Raw genomic sequence first — 15,491 nt, 5'->3', positions numbered from 1 at the left:
GAAATGCTTTGAGGACTCAGATCAAAGATCTCATTTTGGCGCGAAATTTCCTTTTTTTCCTTTTAAAAATGCTCGAGCTTTGAGTGTTTGAAACTACGTTATCGGTTACGCTCAGATTGAATGAAAATTCGCTAATTGATGAAAAATATTGCTTGCTTCCTTTTGTATTAGTAATAATTTTTATTTTTTTGCCCCTTTTTTTTATTTTATGAAAGAAAAAAAAAAGTAACAAAAATGGTAAGTAATAAGACTTTCGTTTTACGGTCGGAACCCGACCGAGCCAGAGAACCGGTCTGGTCTCCCGAGTAATGACACAATCGAAAATCTGCCACGTGTACATTTCTCGAATCATAGCCTCAAAAAATATCCTCTCCCGTCCCCGCTTATAAAAACCAATCTAACCGATTATGAAAAATAAAAGGAAACAAAAAGAAAAAGGAATCAGTTTGCTTAGCCGATTCATTTTTCTTCCTTTTGCCTTAAACCTTATATAAACCTCTCGCTATTTATTAGAAGGAAAAAAATAAAATTAAAAATCTGAAACTTTTTTGGATTTTTTTAGAGAGGGAGAGATGAGGATACAGTGTAACGTGTGCCAGGCGGCGGAGGCGAAGGTGCTGTGCTGCGCAGACGAGGCGGCGCTGTGTTGGGAGTGCGACGAGGAAGTCCACGCTGCTAACAAGTTGGCCAGCAAGCACCAACGTGTCCCGCTCTCGTCTTCCTCTTCTCAGATGCCTAAATGTGACATTTGTCAGGTACTTCCCAACAAAAAAAATTAACTTTTTTTTAATTACATTTGTTTTAAATGATAAAATTTTCTAAGTTAAAGGTAAGGTGGACTTTGGATTTAATTTTAAATTAGGGGGGAAAAAAGAGTTTATGTGAGAAATGGAGAAATTTAAATTAGTATTTGAATATCTTTACTTTTGATGAACCAAGTGATTGCAGAACTTTCGTTTTTGGAAAATGAATTAAGGTGCTGTGTTGGTTGTTGCTTTTATCTGCTCAATCATATCATATAAATTCTCATTACAAGTTCTCAAAATATCTGCTGTTCTGTGATGGGAGAAGTTCTAAATTACTTGATTTTGTGGCTTAGTTGTCATCTCTTAGTTTTGTTGCTTTTGGAATAAGTCTTCCTTCCCTACAATTAATTAATGTTGACAAAATCAATTTTTTTTTACAGGAAACATCTGGGTTTTTCTTTTGTTTGCAAGATCGAGCATTACTCTGCCGAAAATGTGACATTGCTGTACATACAGCAAATGCTTATGTGTCTAGTCATCAGAGATTTCTGCTTACTGGAGTAAAAGTTGGCCTTGAAACCACCACTGACCCTGGTGCATCTTCTTCCAATGTCAAATCACCTCCTAGTGAAAAGACCTCAGAAGCTAAATCTAATTCTACATCTCAAAGGGGGGCTCCTATGTCATTTACTGGTGGATACAATGAGGTCCTACCATCAAATGTTGGAGATGGGAAAAGTGTGCCAACAAAAGTGTCATATGCTGGGGGTTATACAGCTGGAAGCATTCAATCATGGCAAATGGATGATTTCTATGGGCTAACTGACTTTAATCAAAGCTATGATTACATGGATAATGAGTCGTCTAAGGTATGCTTATTGTTTTGGTTTTTGTCCTATGTTTAATGATGTTCTCATGTATAGTGGTGGCCACCCATCTTCTTAACATTCTAACATCTTTCAACATATCATTGTGTTTTACTGAAAATTTACAAAGTTCCTTTTACTAGGGTGGTAATCAAATAATCCCACAGTAGAGATTCTTTTACAACGCGGGGTAGATCTTTTAAAAGGTCATGTGTCTTCTGTTTTTCTAGTTGTACTATATATCTTTTAAAAGGTCTGCCTACTACGAATTCTGGATTACTTTTGCTGGATTCTGCCAGGCTGATAGTGGCAAGTATGGAGACTCTGACAGCTCAAGCTCATCAATCTTGCGATCTGCTGAGGAGGAGGTAGATGATGATGAGTGCTTGGGTCAGGTGCCAGATTCTTCTTGGGCTGTACCACAAGTGCCTTCACCTCCTACAGCCTCTGGGCTGTATTGGCCAAAAGATTCTCACAATCAAATTTATTTTGTGCCTGACATATGCTGCTTAATTGTGAAAAAGCCTTTCCATTCTCGGCATCCGAAAAGCCGGCGACAAATTTAGAATCATCTGCTAAAGTTTAATGTACAAGTTAGTCTTCTCATGGTTTCAGATTCACCTTCTCAGGTGTGCTTTTAGCCTATTATTATGTAGGTCTCCGTCCTGTTGCGCCTGAAGCAATAATCACAACAATACAGAAGCAATAGACAACAATCAATAATCAAATACGCAGGAAAAATAAAGCACACCAAGATTTACGTGGAAAACCCTCCAGTGTAGAGGGAAAAAACCACGGGCCACCAGAAAAATCTTCACTATCAAATAATAGTTATACAAAGTTCTTCTCTAGCTAAAACTAGAGCTAATCAACAACTAGAGAAACAATTGGAGAAATCTCACCAAATAAGTGACTCAACAAATACACCCTGGATTTGTTTCTAGAGAGCTTCAAACCCGATCTTCACCGTTCAGAATGTAGAACTCTGAATTATAAACCTCCTGACAAGGTTCCAACTTAATCGGACCACGGATTGACTTCCGTTCAACCAACTCTCCCTTCTCCTTTTTCTCTCTCTGCTTTTCCTGGCTTTTCTTCTTTCTCTGCTTGGTTGTCGACACACACACAAAACAACCCCACCTCTTTTTTATTAAGTAGCTAGGGCTCTGTGTAAAATAAAAGATCAAGGCCCATGGCCTTTACTTGGTCCAAAACCACTTACATGGGACTGGACCCCATTTTCCTAACAATCTCCCCCTCCAGTCCCATTAGAAGGAGATTCATCACCATAGCAATTTCATTTGGAACTTACCTTGGCCAGGGAACTCATTCCGGCCAAGTTATTGCAAAGCTCAAGCTTTTCCCTGGGAAGTATCTTAGTCAACATATCTGCCACATTTTTATCAGTATGGACTTTCTTCAATAGCATCTGCTGTTCTTCAATCACTGAACGTAACCAATGATATCTAACATCAATGTGCTTTGTTCTAGCATGGTACATGGTATTCTTACTCAAATCTAAAGCACTCTGGCTATCACAAAATACCACATACTCTTTCTGATTCAACCCCAATTCAAAAAGAAAACGTTTCATCCAAAGCATTTCTTTACATGCTTCAGTTGCTGCAATATACTCAGCTTCTGTAGTTGACAAAGCAACACACTTCTGCAACTTAGACTGCCAAGATACAGCTCCTCCTGCAAAAGTGAACAAATACCCTGAAGTAGATTTCCTACCATCAAGATCGCCTGCCATGTCAGCATCAGTAAACCCTTCTAGAATTGGTTGTGAAACTCCATAAGTCAAACACATTTTTGAGGTACCCCTCAAATATCTAAAAATCCATTTTACTGCTTCCCAGTGAACCTTCCCTGGATTAGAAAGAAATCTGCTCACTACACCAACTGCATGAGCAATGTCAGGCCTTGTACAAACCATAAGATACATTAAAGAACCGACTGCAGAAGAATAAGGAATACTAGACATAGCTAGTTGCTCTTCCTTAGACACTGGACAAGATTTTTTACTTAGATGAAAATGGTTGGCAAGTGAACTGCTAACTGATTTAGCATGTTGCATGTTGAATCTACCAAGCACTCGTTCAACATACTTTTCCTGTGACAACCACAGCTTTCCAGCTCTCCTATCCCGGATAATGTCCATACCAAGAATCTGCTTTGCTGGACCTAAATCTTTCATATCAAAAGACTTAGACAATTGTTCTTTTAACCTGCAAACCATACTAGCATCTTGTCCTACAATCAACATATCATCAACATATAATAATAGGATAATGAAGTTACCATTAGGGAATTGTTTAACATACACACAAGAATCCGCTGCTGTTCTTTTATAGCTATGACTCACCATAAAAGAATCAAACTTCTTGTACCACTGTCGTGGAGCTTGTTTCAAGCCATACAAGCTTTTCTTCAATTTGCAAACTAAGTGCTCTTTCCCTTTCACTTCAAAACCCTCAGGCTGATTCATATAAATGTCCTCCTGCAAATCACCATGCAAAAATACAGTTTTAACATCAAGTTGCTCAAGTTCAAGATTCAAACTAGCTGTCAATCCCAGTACCACTCGAATAGAACTCATTTTTACAACTGGAGCAAAAATCTCATCAAAATCGATGCCTGGTTTCTGAGAAAAACCTTTTACTACCAATCGAGCTTTGTACCTCACTAGTTTGTCACCATCTTTTTTCAACTTGAACACCCATTTATTCTTTAATGGCCTCTTTCCTGTTGGAAGTTTAACAAGATCATAAGTACCATTCTTTCGCAATGACTCCATCTCTTCTTTCATTGCTTTTAACCAGTGCTCTCTATCCGGAGTAGCCTGCACATCTTGAAAGCTTTGGCTCCCCTTCACTGGTAACTAAAATAAAATCTGAACTTGAATACCTGGTAGATGGCCTGCGCTCTCTAGTAGATCTTCTGGGCTGAGACTCTACATCACTTGATGCTGAAGGTAGCTCCCCCTGCTCAACACTCTCAGGTAGAGAGGATTGCTCCCCCTGCTCAAAACTAATAGCATCTGGCTCATCACCAACTGTAGCTGGCTCATCCATATCCCCAAGTTCTGTTTCTGGCTCATTTTCACCATCTGTGGCTCTTTCCTGTGAAATCCCTGTCGGTGTTGAAACATCACACTCAACAGTAACTCGTGTAGTCTTCTCATTTTTTTCAAGATCTGTTATGGTTTCTTTTTCATGAAAGACCACATCTCTGCTTCTGACTGTCTTTCTCTTTACTGGATCCCATACCCTGTAGCCAAATTCCTCATCACCATATCCTACAAACACACACTGTGTAGCTTTACTGTCAAGCTTTGATCTCTGCTCTTTCGGCACATGCATGAATGCTTTACACCCAAAAATTTTCAAGTGAGAGTATGAAGCATCTTTTCCTGTCCACACTCTTTCTGGAATGTCAAAGCCCAAAGGAACTGATGGTGACCTGTTAAGTAAATAACAAGCTGTGTTGACTGCTTCACCCCAGAATGGCTTTGGTAATTTTGCCATCCTCAACATACATCTGACTTTTTCCACAATGGTGCGATTCATTCTTTCAGCTATACCATTATGCTGCGGTGTTCCAGGTTCTGTCCTCTCATGCCTGATCCCATGCTTTGAGCAATACTCTTCAAAGCTTTTAGATGTGTATTCCCCACCATTATCAGTTCGAATACACTTTAAGGGTAACCCTGTCATCCTTTCAACCATGGCATGAAATTTTTGAAAATACTGCAGTACCTGACTTTTATATTTCAACATATACACCCAAATCTTACGTGAAGCATCATCAATAAAAGTAACAAAATATCTGCTACCACCTAATGACTCAACCTTAATGGGACCACATACATCAGAATAAATTAATTCCAATCTATTTTCTTTTCTCTGAGAACTTTTACGAAAAGAAACTCTATGATGCTTACCAAACAAACAATAATCACATGAATCGAGAGACATACCTTTGGTCAAGGGAATGAGAGAGTGCCTTGCCAAAACCTGTAACCCTTTTTCACTCATGTGTGCCAGCCTCCTGTGCCACAAGTTTGCTGAAACATCATTTTCAACGGTATTTACCTGGTTACCGTTCAATTGCATCCATGTCTTATACATTGTGCAGCATAATTTTCCCCTTGCAACTACCATAGATCCTTTGAGAAGCTTCCACTGTCCATTCTTTTGTCGGCTTTCATATCCCTCCTTATCAAGGACATTAATAGCAAGCAAGTTCATTCTCATATCTGGAATGTGTCTGACATCTCTCAAAGTCAACATGCAGCCTGTACTAGTTTGTACAACAATATCACCAATCCCAACAATCTGCGACACACTCTTGTTTTCCATCTTGGTACAACCAAAGTCTCCTGCTTTGTAAGTTGTAAACAACTCTCTCTTAGGAACACAATGATATGCCGCTCCTGTGTCAACTATCCACTCAATGCCGGGATCACTAACATGATTACAATCACCATGTGTACAAATCAAAGTAACTGAATCACTATCTGAATTCACTGCTGCAACATTGCCATCATCTGAACTCTTGCCTTTCTCATCTTTTCGCTCTTGCTTTAAGATTCTACAGTTTCGTTTTATATGACCCGCCTTACCACAATGAAAACACTTCACTTTACCTCTAAACTTAGATTTATGTTTAGACTTACAAGTTGCAATCTTTTTAACAAGCATAACTTTATTCATACCTGTTTTTCTCTCATACAATGCTGCCAATTTTTCCCAAACAATGTGAGCATCTGACTCCTGCGCTACATGATGGAACACGCTGATATCAACCCATTTTCTGATTGTAGCCAGCGTCTTTCTACCTAGCTTCTTCCAGCTTTCATCTTTCATATCTGCTGGTTTAGCCGAATCACCCAATACTGGCTCATACAAATCTTTACAGTATAGATGATCCTCCATCATAGGCTTCCAAATTGAATAATTCGATGCTGTCAATTTTATCATGGAACCTGTATCACCCTCCATGATCTCAAACAGAATTTACTTCTATCCTGGGTTGCTTCTGTATCGATGTCTCAAAATAACCCTCGCTCTGATACCACTTGTTGCGCCTGAAGCAATAATCACAACAATACAGAAGCAATAGACAACAATCAATAATCAAATACGCAGGAAAAATAAAGCACACCAAGATTTACGTGGAAAACCCTCCAGTGTAGAGGGAAAAAACCACGGGCCACCAGAAAAATCTTCACTATCAAATAATAGTTATACAAAGTTCTTCTCTAGCTAAAACTAGAGCTAATCAACAACTAGAGAAACAATTGGAGAAATCTCACCAAATAAGTGACTCAACAAATACACCCTGGATTTGTTTTTAGAGAGCTTCAAACCCGATCTTCACCGTTCAGAATGTAGAACTCTGAATTATAAACCTCCTGACAAGGTTCCAACTTAATCGGACCACGGATTGACTTCCGTTCAACCAACTCTCCCTTCTCCTTTTTCTCTCTCTGCTTTTCCTGGCTTTTCTTCTTTCTCTGCTTGGTTGTCGACACACACACAAAACAACCCCACCTCTTTTTTATTAAGTAGCTAGGGCTCTGTGTAAAATAAAAGATCAAGGCCCATGGCCTTTACTTGGTCCAAAACCACTTACATGGGACTGGACCCCATTTTCCTAACACGTCCTTGGAAGTAGCTTTTGTTGCTTGAGTTTCTTGCTTCCAGTTTGGGCAATACCACTTTCTTCTATTTAGATCCTTCTCATTCTGCAGTTTTTATTCAGGTTAATAATATAAAACTATAACTGAAAAGAAAAAGCTTGTTAATCGAAGTAGTTAGTATTGTTTTGTTAACAACCTGTATTTCTTCATAATTCACAATATAATCTGATCAACATAGTTGATATCTGTGTTCTAAGATTCAGACAGCTGGAAAATAAAGGTTAGCGGTTTGAGTTTCCATTATTTTTTATGATCTTGGCTATAAGCAGTGAGAACTGTTATGATCCTGAGGTAGTATTCACTTCTTATTCTGTCTTGAGTTAGTTTCCATTGTTTCATATTCTTCAAGTTCCTTTGTGTTTGCCAATGAACTCCTACTACCATATGTGAACACAATTAAAACAGGAAATGCGGGAGAAAAAAACGAAAAAAATTACACAAATCAATGATTTGCACTTTGGATTTGAACATTGGTTTTCAGTTTTAAAGGTGGAAATAAAAGCATAGGAGATCACATGCAACATGATTTGAATCAATCATTGTTCCCAAAAGAAAAAAAAGAACCTTAAAAGAACAAAGCTTCAGTTTTGTGACTATTCTAACTTCTAACCCGATTTGCCCAAGAATAGGTGCTTCATGTGTTTGCATGAATGAAAATCAACCGTTTCCTTATTTAAAATGGATTCAAGATACAGGTAAAATTTCACCATTTGTATACCCTCGGCAATCCCCAAACAGGACTAAATGGGATTCAATCTACTTACACCGTCCATTTCAAGTCAAAGAAATAGAAAGCATGATTAGAAAATTTTATCTTGCACAGCAGACTTGTTTAATCAAGGAAACAAAGTCATAAGGCAGTAAAATCTACTCCCGACTTTCAACTGTACCGAATAGGACTTCCCAAGTATAAAGATGGGTTTGATAGTTTGCCTTTTATGTTGTTCAGCTAGCAGATGCAGTCCAACTTGGCGGAAGGCGGTCCGATGCCACAGGAGGCGTGCTACAGACGTTGATGTCAATGGGATATAAGCGATATTTAATATCCAAGTCGTTGAAAATCTTAACCATCTCTTCAACCAAGAGAGCCCTTCTCGCCCATCGCTCTCCCATGTCTTGGTGATTCATTCTATGTGTAAGCCATATTGCGATCCTTACTCTGTTCAAGTCTTCAAGTTCCTTAAATATAATCATCGGAGCTGGATACCAGTGGTCACTCCTGTGCTCAATGTAACTGCAGTAAGAAATGATCAATTGAATCATACATATTCAGCATATTGCGATTCAATAATACATTTCATTGATGCACACAAGCAAGCATACGAAGATGTACTATCACAACCACAAAAACTATACGTTTCTCTGATGCTCATCCACATCAAAATAAACTTGCCAAAGTACTGCAAAGAAAGATGATACACTCAAAGAGGCAGTTCTTTATCACTTACGATTCTCAAATGCATTTCATTTCAAGGTATTCCAAATAATCTTTCTGTTGTATATGTTTGATACCTTAAATTTACTATAGACCGACATAGCCGGTCCAAAAATAAACTTTAGTAAACAACAGAACAACGAAAATTATTCCAAGAGCATTCCATTTTTTAAAAAATCATATCATCAATGTGCTATTGCCATGATCACACAACTATAAAATGCCATATATTAACAACAAAGACTCTTGTAAATGAAAGCAAAGCAAAGAAAAACAATAGCATCTTTTTCTACCCACCTCAATATCCTCTGCTTCATAAGACCAATCTTTTCTGCAGGAGTTTTCACATGGATACAGAATTCAACTGCATCTCCCATATCAGGGCTCCGATAGTAGTTATTGATGGCCTTGGTAGCCAGGACACTGTTTGGGATTATGATCTTCTGGTTGTCATATCTTAGGAAAACAGTAGTCAAGATGTTCATTTCCTCCACTATCATCTGAAATTCATTGAATATGACTTTGAGATCCCAAGAATTTACAAGAAAATTTGAATAAACAAAATTTGTATGATCATAAAGATAAAAGGAAAAAAAAGTCAAATGATTTTTTAAGTACCTGAACTCCATCAATTTCACACCTGTCACCCACATCAAATGGGTGCATAACGAATAAGAATATAATAGCTTCAAATACTGTCTTGCAGGTGTTTCCAAATATAAACGCAACTAGGAGCAGTTGAGAGCTAATAAAAACAAGAACTTTGCTGGTGGCAATTCCAAGTATGAGAAGCCAAATAACCACTATGATGATGCCAACCAGAATGTTCACCACCTGATGAAGTCTGTTGACAGCTGTTTTGGTATCATTCAGTGTCAAGGCAAGAGCCCTTCGTTCTCTAAAAGCATTGACCTAAGAGATTGAAGTACAACGCATTATTGCATGCATACAAAGCAAATCTTAAACTTGAACCTGGAACTTCTATTTTAGTGATTGTGTTCATGCAGGGAAAGAAAAGGGTGGGGGGACAGTGCCTTGTTTTACCCTTTAATGACAACTACTAACAAATGCTTTAAAAATAGAAGGTTTTCTTTTCCTTCTATTTAAGGGTGATAAAGCCAGCATAGCAAGTTCTAGTTTCTCAAAAAAAAAAAAAAAATCAGTTAAATCTATTGAGATTGCACTGCATTCTAAACAGCAATAAGAAACCAACATTCAACAAATTAAAAACCCAATACTGATACCACACAATATAGTTTACCACACATCATATTTTCCTTACTTTTACCATACTAAGTTTTCTCACACTTTTGCTCTTATCAATTGGAACTACAGGGATAAAAAAGTGACCACAACCTAACATTTGATTAGCTATTTAAAGTGCACTTGACTTCAATCTGAAAAGTATCCACCAGGGAAGATTTGGACTAATTGGGTGTTTGACATGTTGTTTAAAATATAACATCATGCATACCTTCAACAGATTATATATACGCAAAAGATAATATATTCGAAGTAAATCATACTGCTAGGCATGAGTTGCCAATGCTTACCACCCAATTCTTGAGGGCCTTCTTGCTAATTCTCCTGCTTTCAGATGCTCCTTCAAAGAGACTCATAGTCTTCAAAGCCTCATCTACTTGCAGAAAACGTTCAATGTCCTCCAAGTAGATGTACCTGAGAAAACAATTATTAGCAATAAAACAAGGGAAAAACCTCCTTGGTGTAGTTCTATAGGAAATCCCAGATACTTATTATCATATTACCATCAAACCTGCAACTCATCGGTCAAACTAAACAACAGCAATATAATATATACACATATACATATATATGATATCTTGACATTACTTCTTGTTCACCATGATTCGTTTGATCATTCCTTGGGTTTTATGATACTTCTTGCTCTATTTTCAACATTATTAAGTTGGGAATCATATCTTTTTTCTTCACAGTGGCTACATATGGTAAAATGAAGGAACATGGAGATGCAAGGAGGCTTTAATGAAAATGGAAGTTGATTTCCACTGTTTGAAGAGGTACCGATGTCACCAGAAGGAGTTGGAAGCAAGCATTCTTAATGGTGTCCTTGATATCTTTTAACACTTCTTTTTCTTTTGTTGGGGGTGGTTTGCAACATGTTTTGGGGTGGAACCATAAGCTTTCATGCTTCACTCAACTTTTGAAAGTTCCTGCCTAAACTAGCAACCTAGCTCGACAACAAAGTCTACCCCTTGTATCGTCTAAACACCAGTGTAACAAAAATGATTCATTTGTAACATAAGCTTCAAATGAGAAACAACCGATCAGCTAATAAAGTTAAATGAAATTTAAACTTGACTGAAAGTATTTTAAGTCACAGGTACACACATAATATATTGCATAGTAATAGGAGTGATGGACATACTTGGATCCCGGCTTAGCAACATTCTGGAAGATTTTCCTTGCCGCAACTTTTGCCTGACATTCGCTTCTAATTTGTGTTGCAGACTCATCTTCATGACATGAATCTTGTATCTGCTCATCTAAAGTGGAAAGAGCTCCATGGCGGATAATATTCATCAACCTTTTCATATTCCAAGCAGAGACATTTTTAGGATTCAATTTGTGCAAATGATCAATTGTTATCCCCTTGTCTTCCTTCTCTCCCTTCTCAGAAGACAGCATAGGGCTTTTTCCTCGAGGACTTTTCTGGATCTGTCCACTCCCTATCTGCCTTCCACAATGAGTTGATGGAAGGGTGGAAGTCTTGAGGCCAGGAGGAATTGTAGCACCAGCTTTTTGTAGGTTCATAACTTCATTTGCAATTCTCTCCTCCTCCTCCTCTGCCCTTTGAATTTCAATCAAAGGTGGACCAGAAAGAGTCTCAATTACATATTGATTGAACAATGATTCCTGGATTCTATCAAAATAAGTACTCACATGGAAAGAAGATGCCAGTACCTTCACCAAAAGGGTCTTCACTAACCACAACATCACACCCACCACAAGACAAACCAAAACTTCAGTTACATACCTAAGGACTTCACTTTTAGTCTCCCTCTGAACCTTCTTATCGAATAAGTAATGCCAAGCAATCAAAACCAAGCCTAGCCACAAACAATTCTGAACAGCTTTCCTCAGTCCATAAACAAAATACAGCACCCTTTTCCTCAAAAGAAAATTGCTTTCTATAAAAAACACAATTATCCTTATAATCCACCCTGAAACCAATCTACCACATATTAAAACCAAAACCAAAACTTCCCATTTCCACAACATAAGATTCCACAAACGTTTGTTTCTTAAAAAAGGAACTGTAAGACTACAAACCAAAGCAGCAATAATCAAAATCAAACTTAACCATTCAAGCAAAACCAAAACACTTAACTTATCTTCCTTATACTCATCAGGCAAATCTTCTTCAAGCAATGGATCATCCTCTTCTTCCTCCATATTTTTCCCAAGAAGCCCAGATCTCATTATCTGTCCTAACTTCCCTACTCCAGCTTTCGCTGACTTTGGCTCCCCCTTTTCCGGTGTAGGAGGGTCCATCAACCTTGACTTTGTCTTGGTTGCTAACAAACTTGATTTCCTTTGAAAAGAACTACCTTCACTTCTTTTAGAAGAAGAGTTTGAACTACACTTTACAACCCCATCACTCTCCCTAGAGTCCCTACTCTCTTCTTTTCCTGGAGATGGTGACCCTTTACTTCGTCTTCTTCTTACAGGGTTGTTTTCAAAGGACACCCTGGGAACAGCAGCTGGTGAAGGTGAAGGTGAAGGTGAAGGTGATTCAGCAACTGCGGGCAATAAGTTGCCATGATGAGGTGGCTCTTGCTTAAGTTCATCCATTTCCAAATCCATATCTAATGAAATCTCGCCTGAAGCTTTTTGTTTATGCAAAAACTGACCAATCAACTTTAATGGTGGATCTTCAATTTCATCTTGTTTGCTTTGCATGAAATCAAAACGTTCACTTTCTCTATTACTACTACTACCACTACTGCAAGTAACATTCTCTATTTTCCAGTTGCTCTTGATTTTCACGCTGTCTTTCCAAAATTCATAGCTTGACTCTCTCAAAATCTTACCTCCACCGCTGGCGGTGGCTGCAGCAGCAGAAGCCGGAATGCTACCGTCATTGCTTCTGTCATCAATGTTCAAGATGATTTCTTTCCGGTCAGCGGAATCAACGGTCATGGTTTTGCTGATTTAAGCCAATATGGCCAGACAAAAAATCGTATAATGTGAACCAATAAGTTTTTTAAAATTTGGGTTTGGAAGGATTTCAGTGATGAATATAGTTTGAGTAAAAAAAATGCAAACTTCTTTCTTGTGTTGGTGGAAAGATGGGAAGAAGACGGTGTTTGGTACCTAGGAAACTGCAAGAAAATTTAGTTTTTTTTCCTTCTTTTTCTTGCTGTTGACGCGTGAAATGAGGCTGTGAGAGAATGGAAAAAGATCGTAAATTTTTAAAAGCTTTGATGAGAGAGAAAGAAAGAGAGTCATTTGACAGAGGAAACATAACACGTGGCAGAAAGAACAGAAACAAAGGTTTTGGTTGCATGGTCTGGTTTCTTACTTGCATAAGTAAAAAGATGATTTAATATATTTAAACTATTCACTCACTTCACCCTAATCTTTGTAATAGACCTGTCCATGTAACGTCTAGACGAAGCCGAAGCGGAGATGGGGATTCTTCCGGCGGTCAACTCATTAAATTTTGTAGCTTGTTGAGAACCCCGTATCAAAATTTTGCATGTGCATGATTCTCTAGATTCTATCAAAAATAGTCTGTCCATCAGTCCGAAATTGAATAAGCATCTCTATCCACGTTTGAATCCGTCATAACAGGAGTGGTTAAGCCTTAGTCCAGAATTCACCTCGCGTCTAATCAGGGTATTAATAAGCTTTAAGGCTACTTTTGATGCATAAAATTAATTGAAAGATATAATATTAATTATTTGATAACATATTTATTATATATTTAAATAAAATAATGAAATTACTAAAAAGATTAAATATTTTATGTTAATAAAATAATTATATCTTTCACAAAAATAAAAGATTATTTTTAATTTGTGAAATTAAATTTACATATTTTATTATATTCTTAAAAATTATATCAAAAATTTAAATTATATAAAATTTAAAAAAGAATTTGATCAATAAATAAATAATTTTATCTTAATTCTTGTATATTTCAAATATAAAATAAAATGATATTATTTAATCTAATCATATTTATAATATTATTTTATTTATCTTATTATAATTTTATGTATCAAATATAATTTAAATTTACTTAGACTCGACTGAAAATGTTAGTCTTATTTTATTGTTCAAATTCAGCTCAATTTTAAAAGATTTTATTTAAATTTGTTCATATTTTAATTTTTTAAATAAAAAAATAAAAATAATTGTATAATAAATATTAACATAATAAAATAAATAATCGATAAAAATTTTAAAAATACTTTATTAATTTAATTTGGTGTTTGAATGTGATTAATACATATAAACATAAGATATTAATATATACTTATTATTATTTAATTATTTCTTTATTTCTATATAATATAAATATAAATAAAAAATATATAATAGTTACTGAGTTAGATCAAATTAAGCCTAAGTCTTAAAGTTCATAATCAAAATCTGACTCATCTTTTAAATAAATCTAAAATTTAAGTTCAAATCTATTTAACGAGTCTCAAATTCATATTTAAAATTTTTTAAATATAAAAAAAAATTTAAATTTAAATAGAAAGTTCGATCTATAAATAGATTTAATTTATAATATTATCATTTCCATCGTTTACTTTTTTAAAAAATTTTAATTAAAATCTAAAAAAGGTATAGTAAATATATCTAAAGTTAGAGTGAATCAATTTGGATGCAATAGCACCCATTATAAGTGTCGATTGCATTATTAAAAACTACTGAAAATCTGTTTGGATATCAAGATAACACTTCAATTGAACCAATTAACCACACCGTAACTTATTTTCTTTAGGGAAAAATTGTTCATATTGAGAATGACCATCAACGTTGAAATTTTTTTTCCTTTCTTGCCATGCACATTTTATTACAAAGATAACATTATCCCTATAATTTAATTTTAGATATCACGATAACACTGCAGTTGAACCAATTAACCGCATCGTAACTTCTTTCCTTTAGGTAAAAAGTTTTGCTATTGAGAAATGACAATCAATGTTGGATTTTTTTCCTTTCTTGCCATACTCATTATATTAAAAAGATTGCAATATCCCTATAATTATTTTTTTTCTTTTTTTGATTTTTATTTAAAAATTAAAATTATTTTATTAATTTAATAAATAAATAAAATTTTATTAATTTTACTACTATTTTTATTAATTTTTAATTATTTAAAAATAATATTATTATTTTATTTAAAAATAATTTAATAAATATTAATTAATTATTAATTTATAACTATTAAATAATTTAAAATTTTTATTATATATAATTTTTACTATAATATCATGAACAATAATTTTTTTCACTAAAATTCACCTCGTTGTCACTATTGCTTTAACAACAAACATATATCTATAACCGACTTTAATATTATTGTTATAATAACTAATCATATTATTAAAATAATTAATCTCACTTTTATCGTTATTTTCAATTTTAATAAAACCAATCTCACTATCTATCTAAATATATTCTTAATTATTGCGCATGATTCATAATAAAATATGATTTCCTTTTTTATTTTAGAATTT

At 35.5% G+C, this 15,491-nt stretch overlaps 2 protein-coding genes across 3 annotated transcripts; one reads left to right on the top strand and one right to left on the bottom strand.

The window, feature by feature from the left end:
- Nucleotides 1-401: 401 nt before the first annotated feature.
- Nucleotides 402-8,403, top strand: LOC111288433 (B-box zinc finger protein 22-like). 2 transcript variants are annotated; one of them, XR_016341470.1, is made up of 4 exons: nt 402-755; nt 1,187-1,615; nt 1,843-2,241; nt 8,269-8,403. XR_016341470.1 is itself a non-coding variant. In XM_022879319.2 (3 exons), the coding sequence occupies exons 1-3, from the start codon at nt 573-575 to the stop codon at nt 2,176-2,178; spliced, it is 879 nt and encodes a 292-aa protein (XP_022735054.1). In that variant the 5' UTR covers nt 402-572; the 3' UTR covers nt 2,179-2,184. The 2 variants fall into 2 exon arrangements, 1 of the variants encoding a protein (XP_022735054.1); XM_022879319.2 differs by lacking the exon at nt 8,269-8,403 and having other exon boundaries at nt 1,912-2,184.
- On the bottom strand, nt 7,964-13,264 carry MSL6 (mechanosensitive channel of small conductance-like 6). Its single transcript, XM_022879318.2, has 5 exons — nt 11,162-13,264; nt 10,308-10,431; nt 9,373-9,666; nt 9,052-9,254; nt 7,964-8,553 (listed from the first exon to the last, which is right to left on the bottom strand). Exons 1-5 carry the CDS (start codon nt 12,934-12,936, stop codon nt 8,265-8,267), a joined length of 2,685 nt encoding a protein of 894 aa, XP_022735053.2. The 5' UTR covers nt 12,937-13,264; the 3' UTR covers nt 7,964-8,264.
- Between the last annotated feature and the right edge of the window lie 2,227 nt (nt 13,265-15,491).

Source organism: Durio zibethinus, chromosome 4 (assembly GCF_047325235.1).
Source record: "Durio zibethinus cultivar Kanyao isolate XHJ-2024 chromosome 4, ASM4732523v1, whole genome shotgun sequence".
NCBI classification, from domain to species: domain Eukaryota; kingdom Viridiplantae; phylum Streptophyta; class Magnoliopsida; order Malvales; family Malvaceae; genus Durio; species Durio zibethinus.
This window is presented reverse-complemented; position numbering and strand designations above follow the sequence as displayed.

Bases quoted from the DNA above. Each gene is read 5' to 3' on its own strand.
- LOC111288433 (XM_022879319.2), top strand. From the start codon at position 573: ATGAGGATACAGTGTAACGTGTGCCAGGCGGCGGAGGCGAAGGTGCTG. The intron at 756-1,186 runs GTACTTCCCAAC...TTTTTTTTACAG, and splicing joins CTAAATGTGACATTTGTCAG to GAAACATCTGGGTTTTTCTT. The intron at 1,616-1,911 runs GTATGCTTATTG...GGATTCTGCCAG, and splicing joins TGGATAATGAGTCGTCTAAG to GCTGATAGTGGCAAGTATGG.
- MSL6 (XM_022879318.2), bottom strand. From the start codon at position 12,936: ATGACCGTTGATTCCGCTGACCGGAAAGAAATCATCTTGAACATTGAT. The intron at 10,432-11,161 runs GTATGTCCATCA...TTGTTTTCTCAG, and splicing joins GTTGCTAAGCCGGGATCCAA to GTACATCTACTTGGAGGACA. The intron at 9,255-9,372 runs GTACTTAAAAAA...AATGAATTTCAG, and splicing joins GTGAAATTGATGGAGTTCAG to ATGATAGTGGAGGAAATGAA.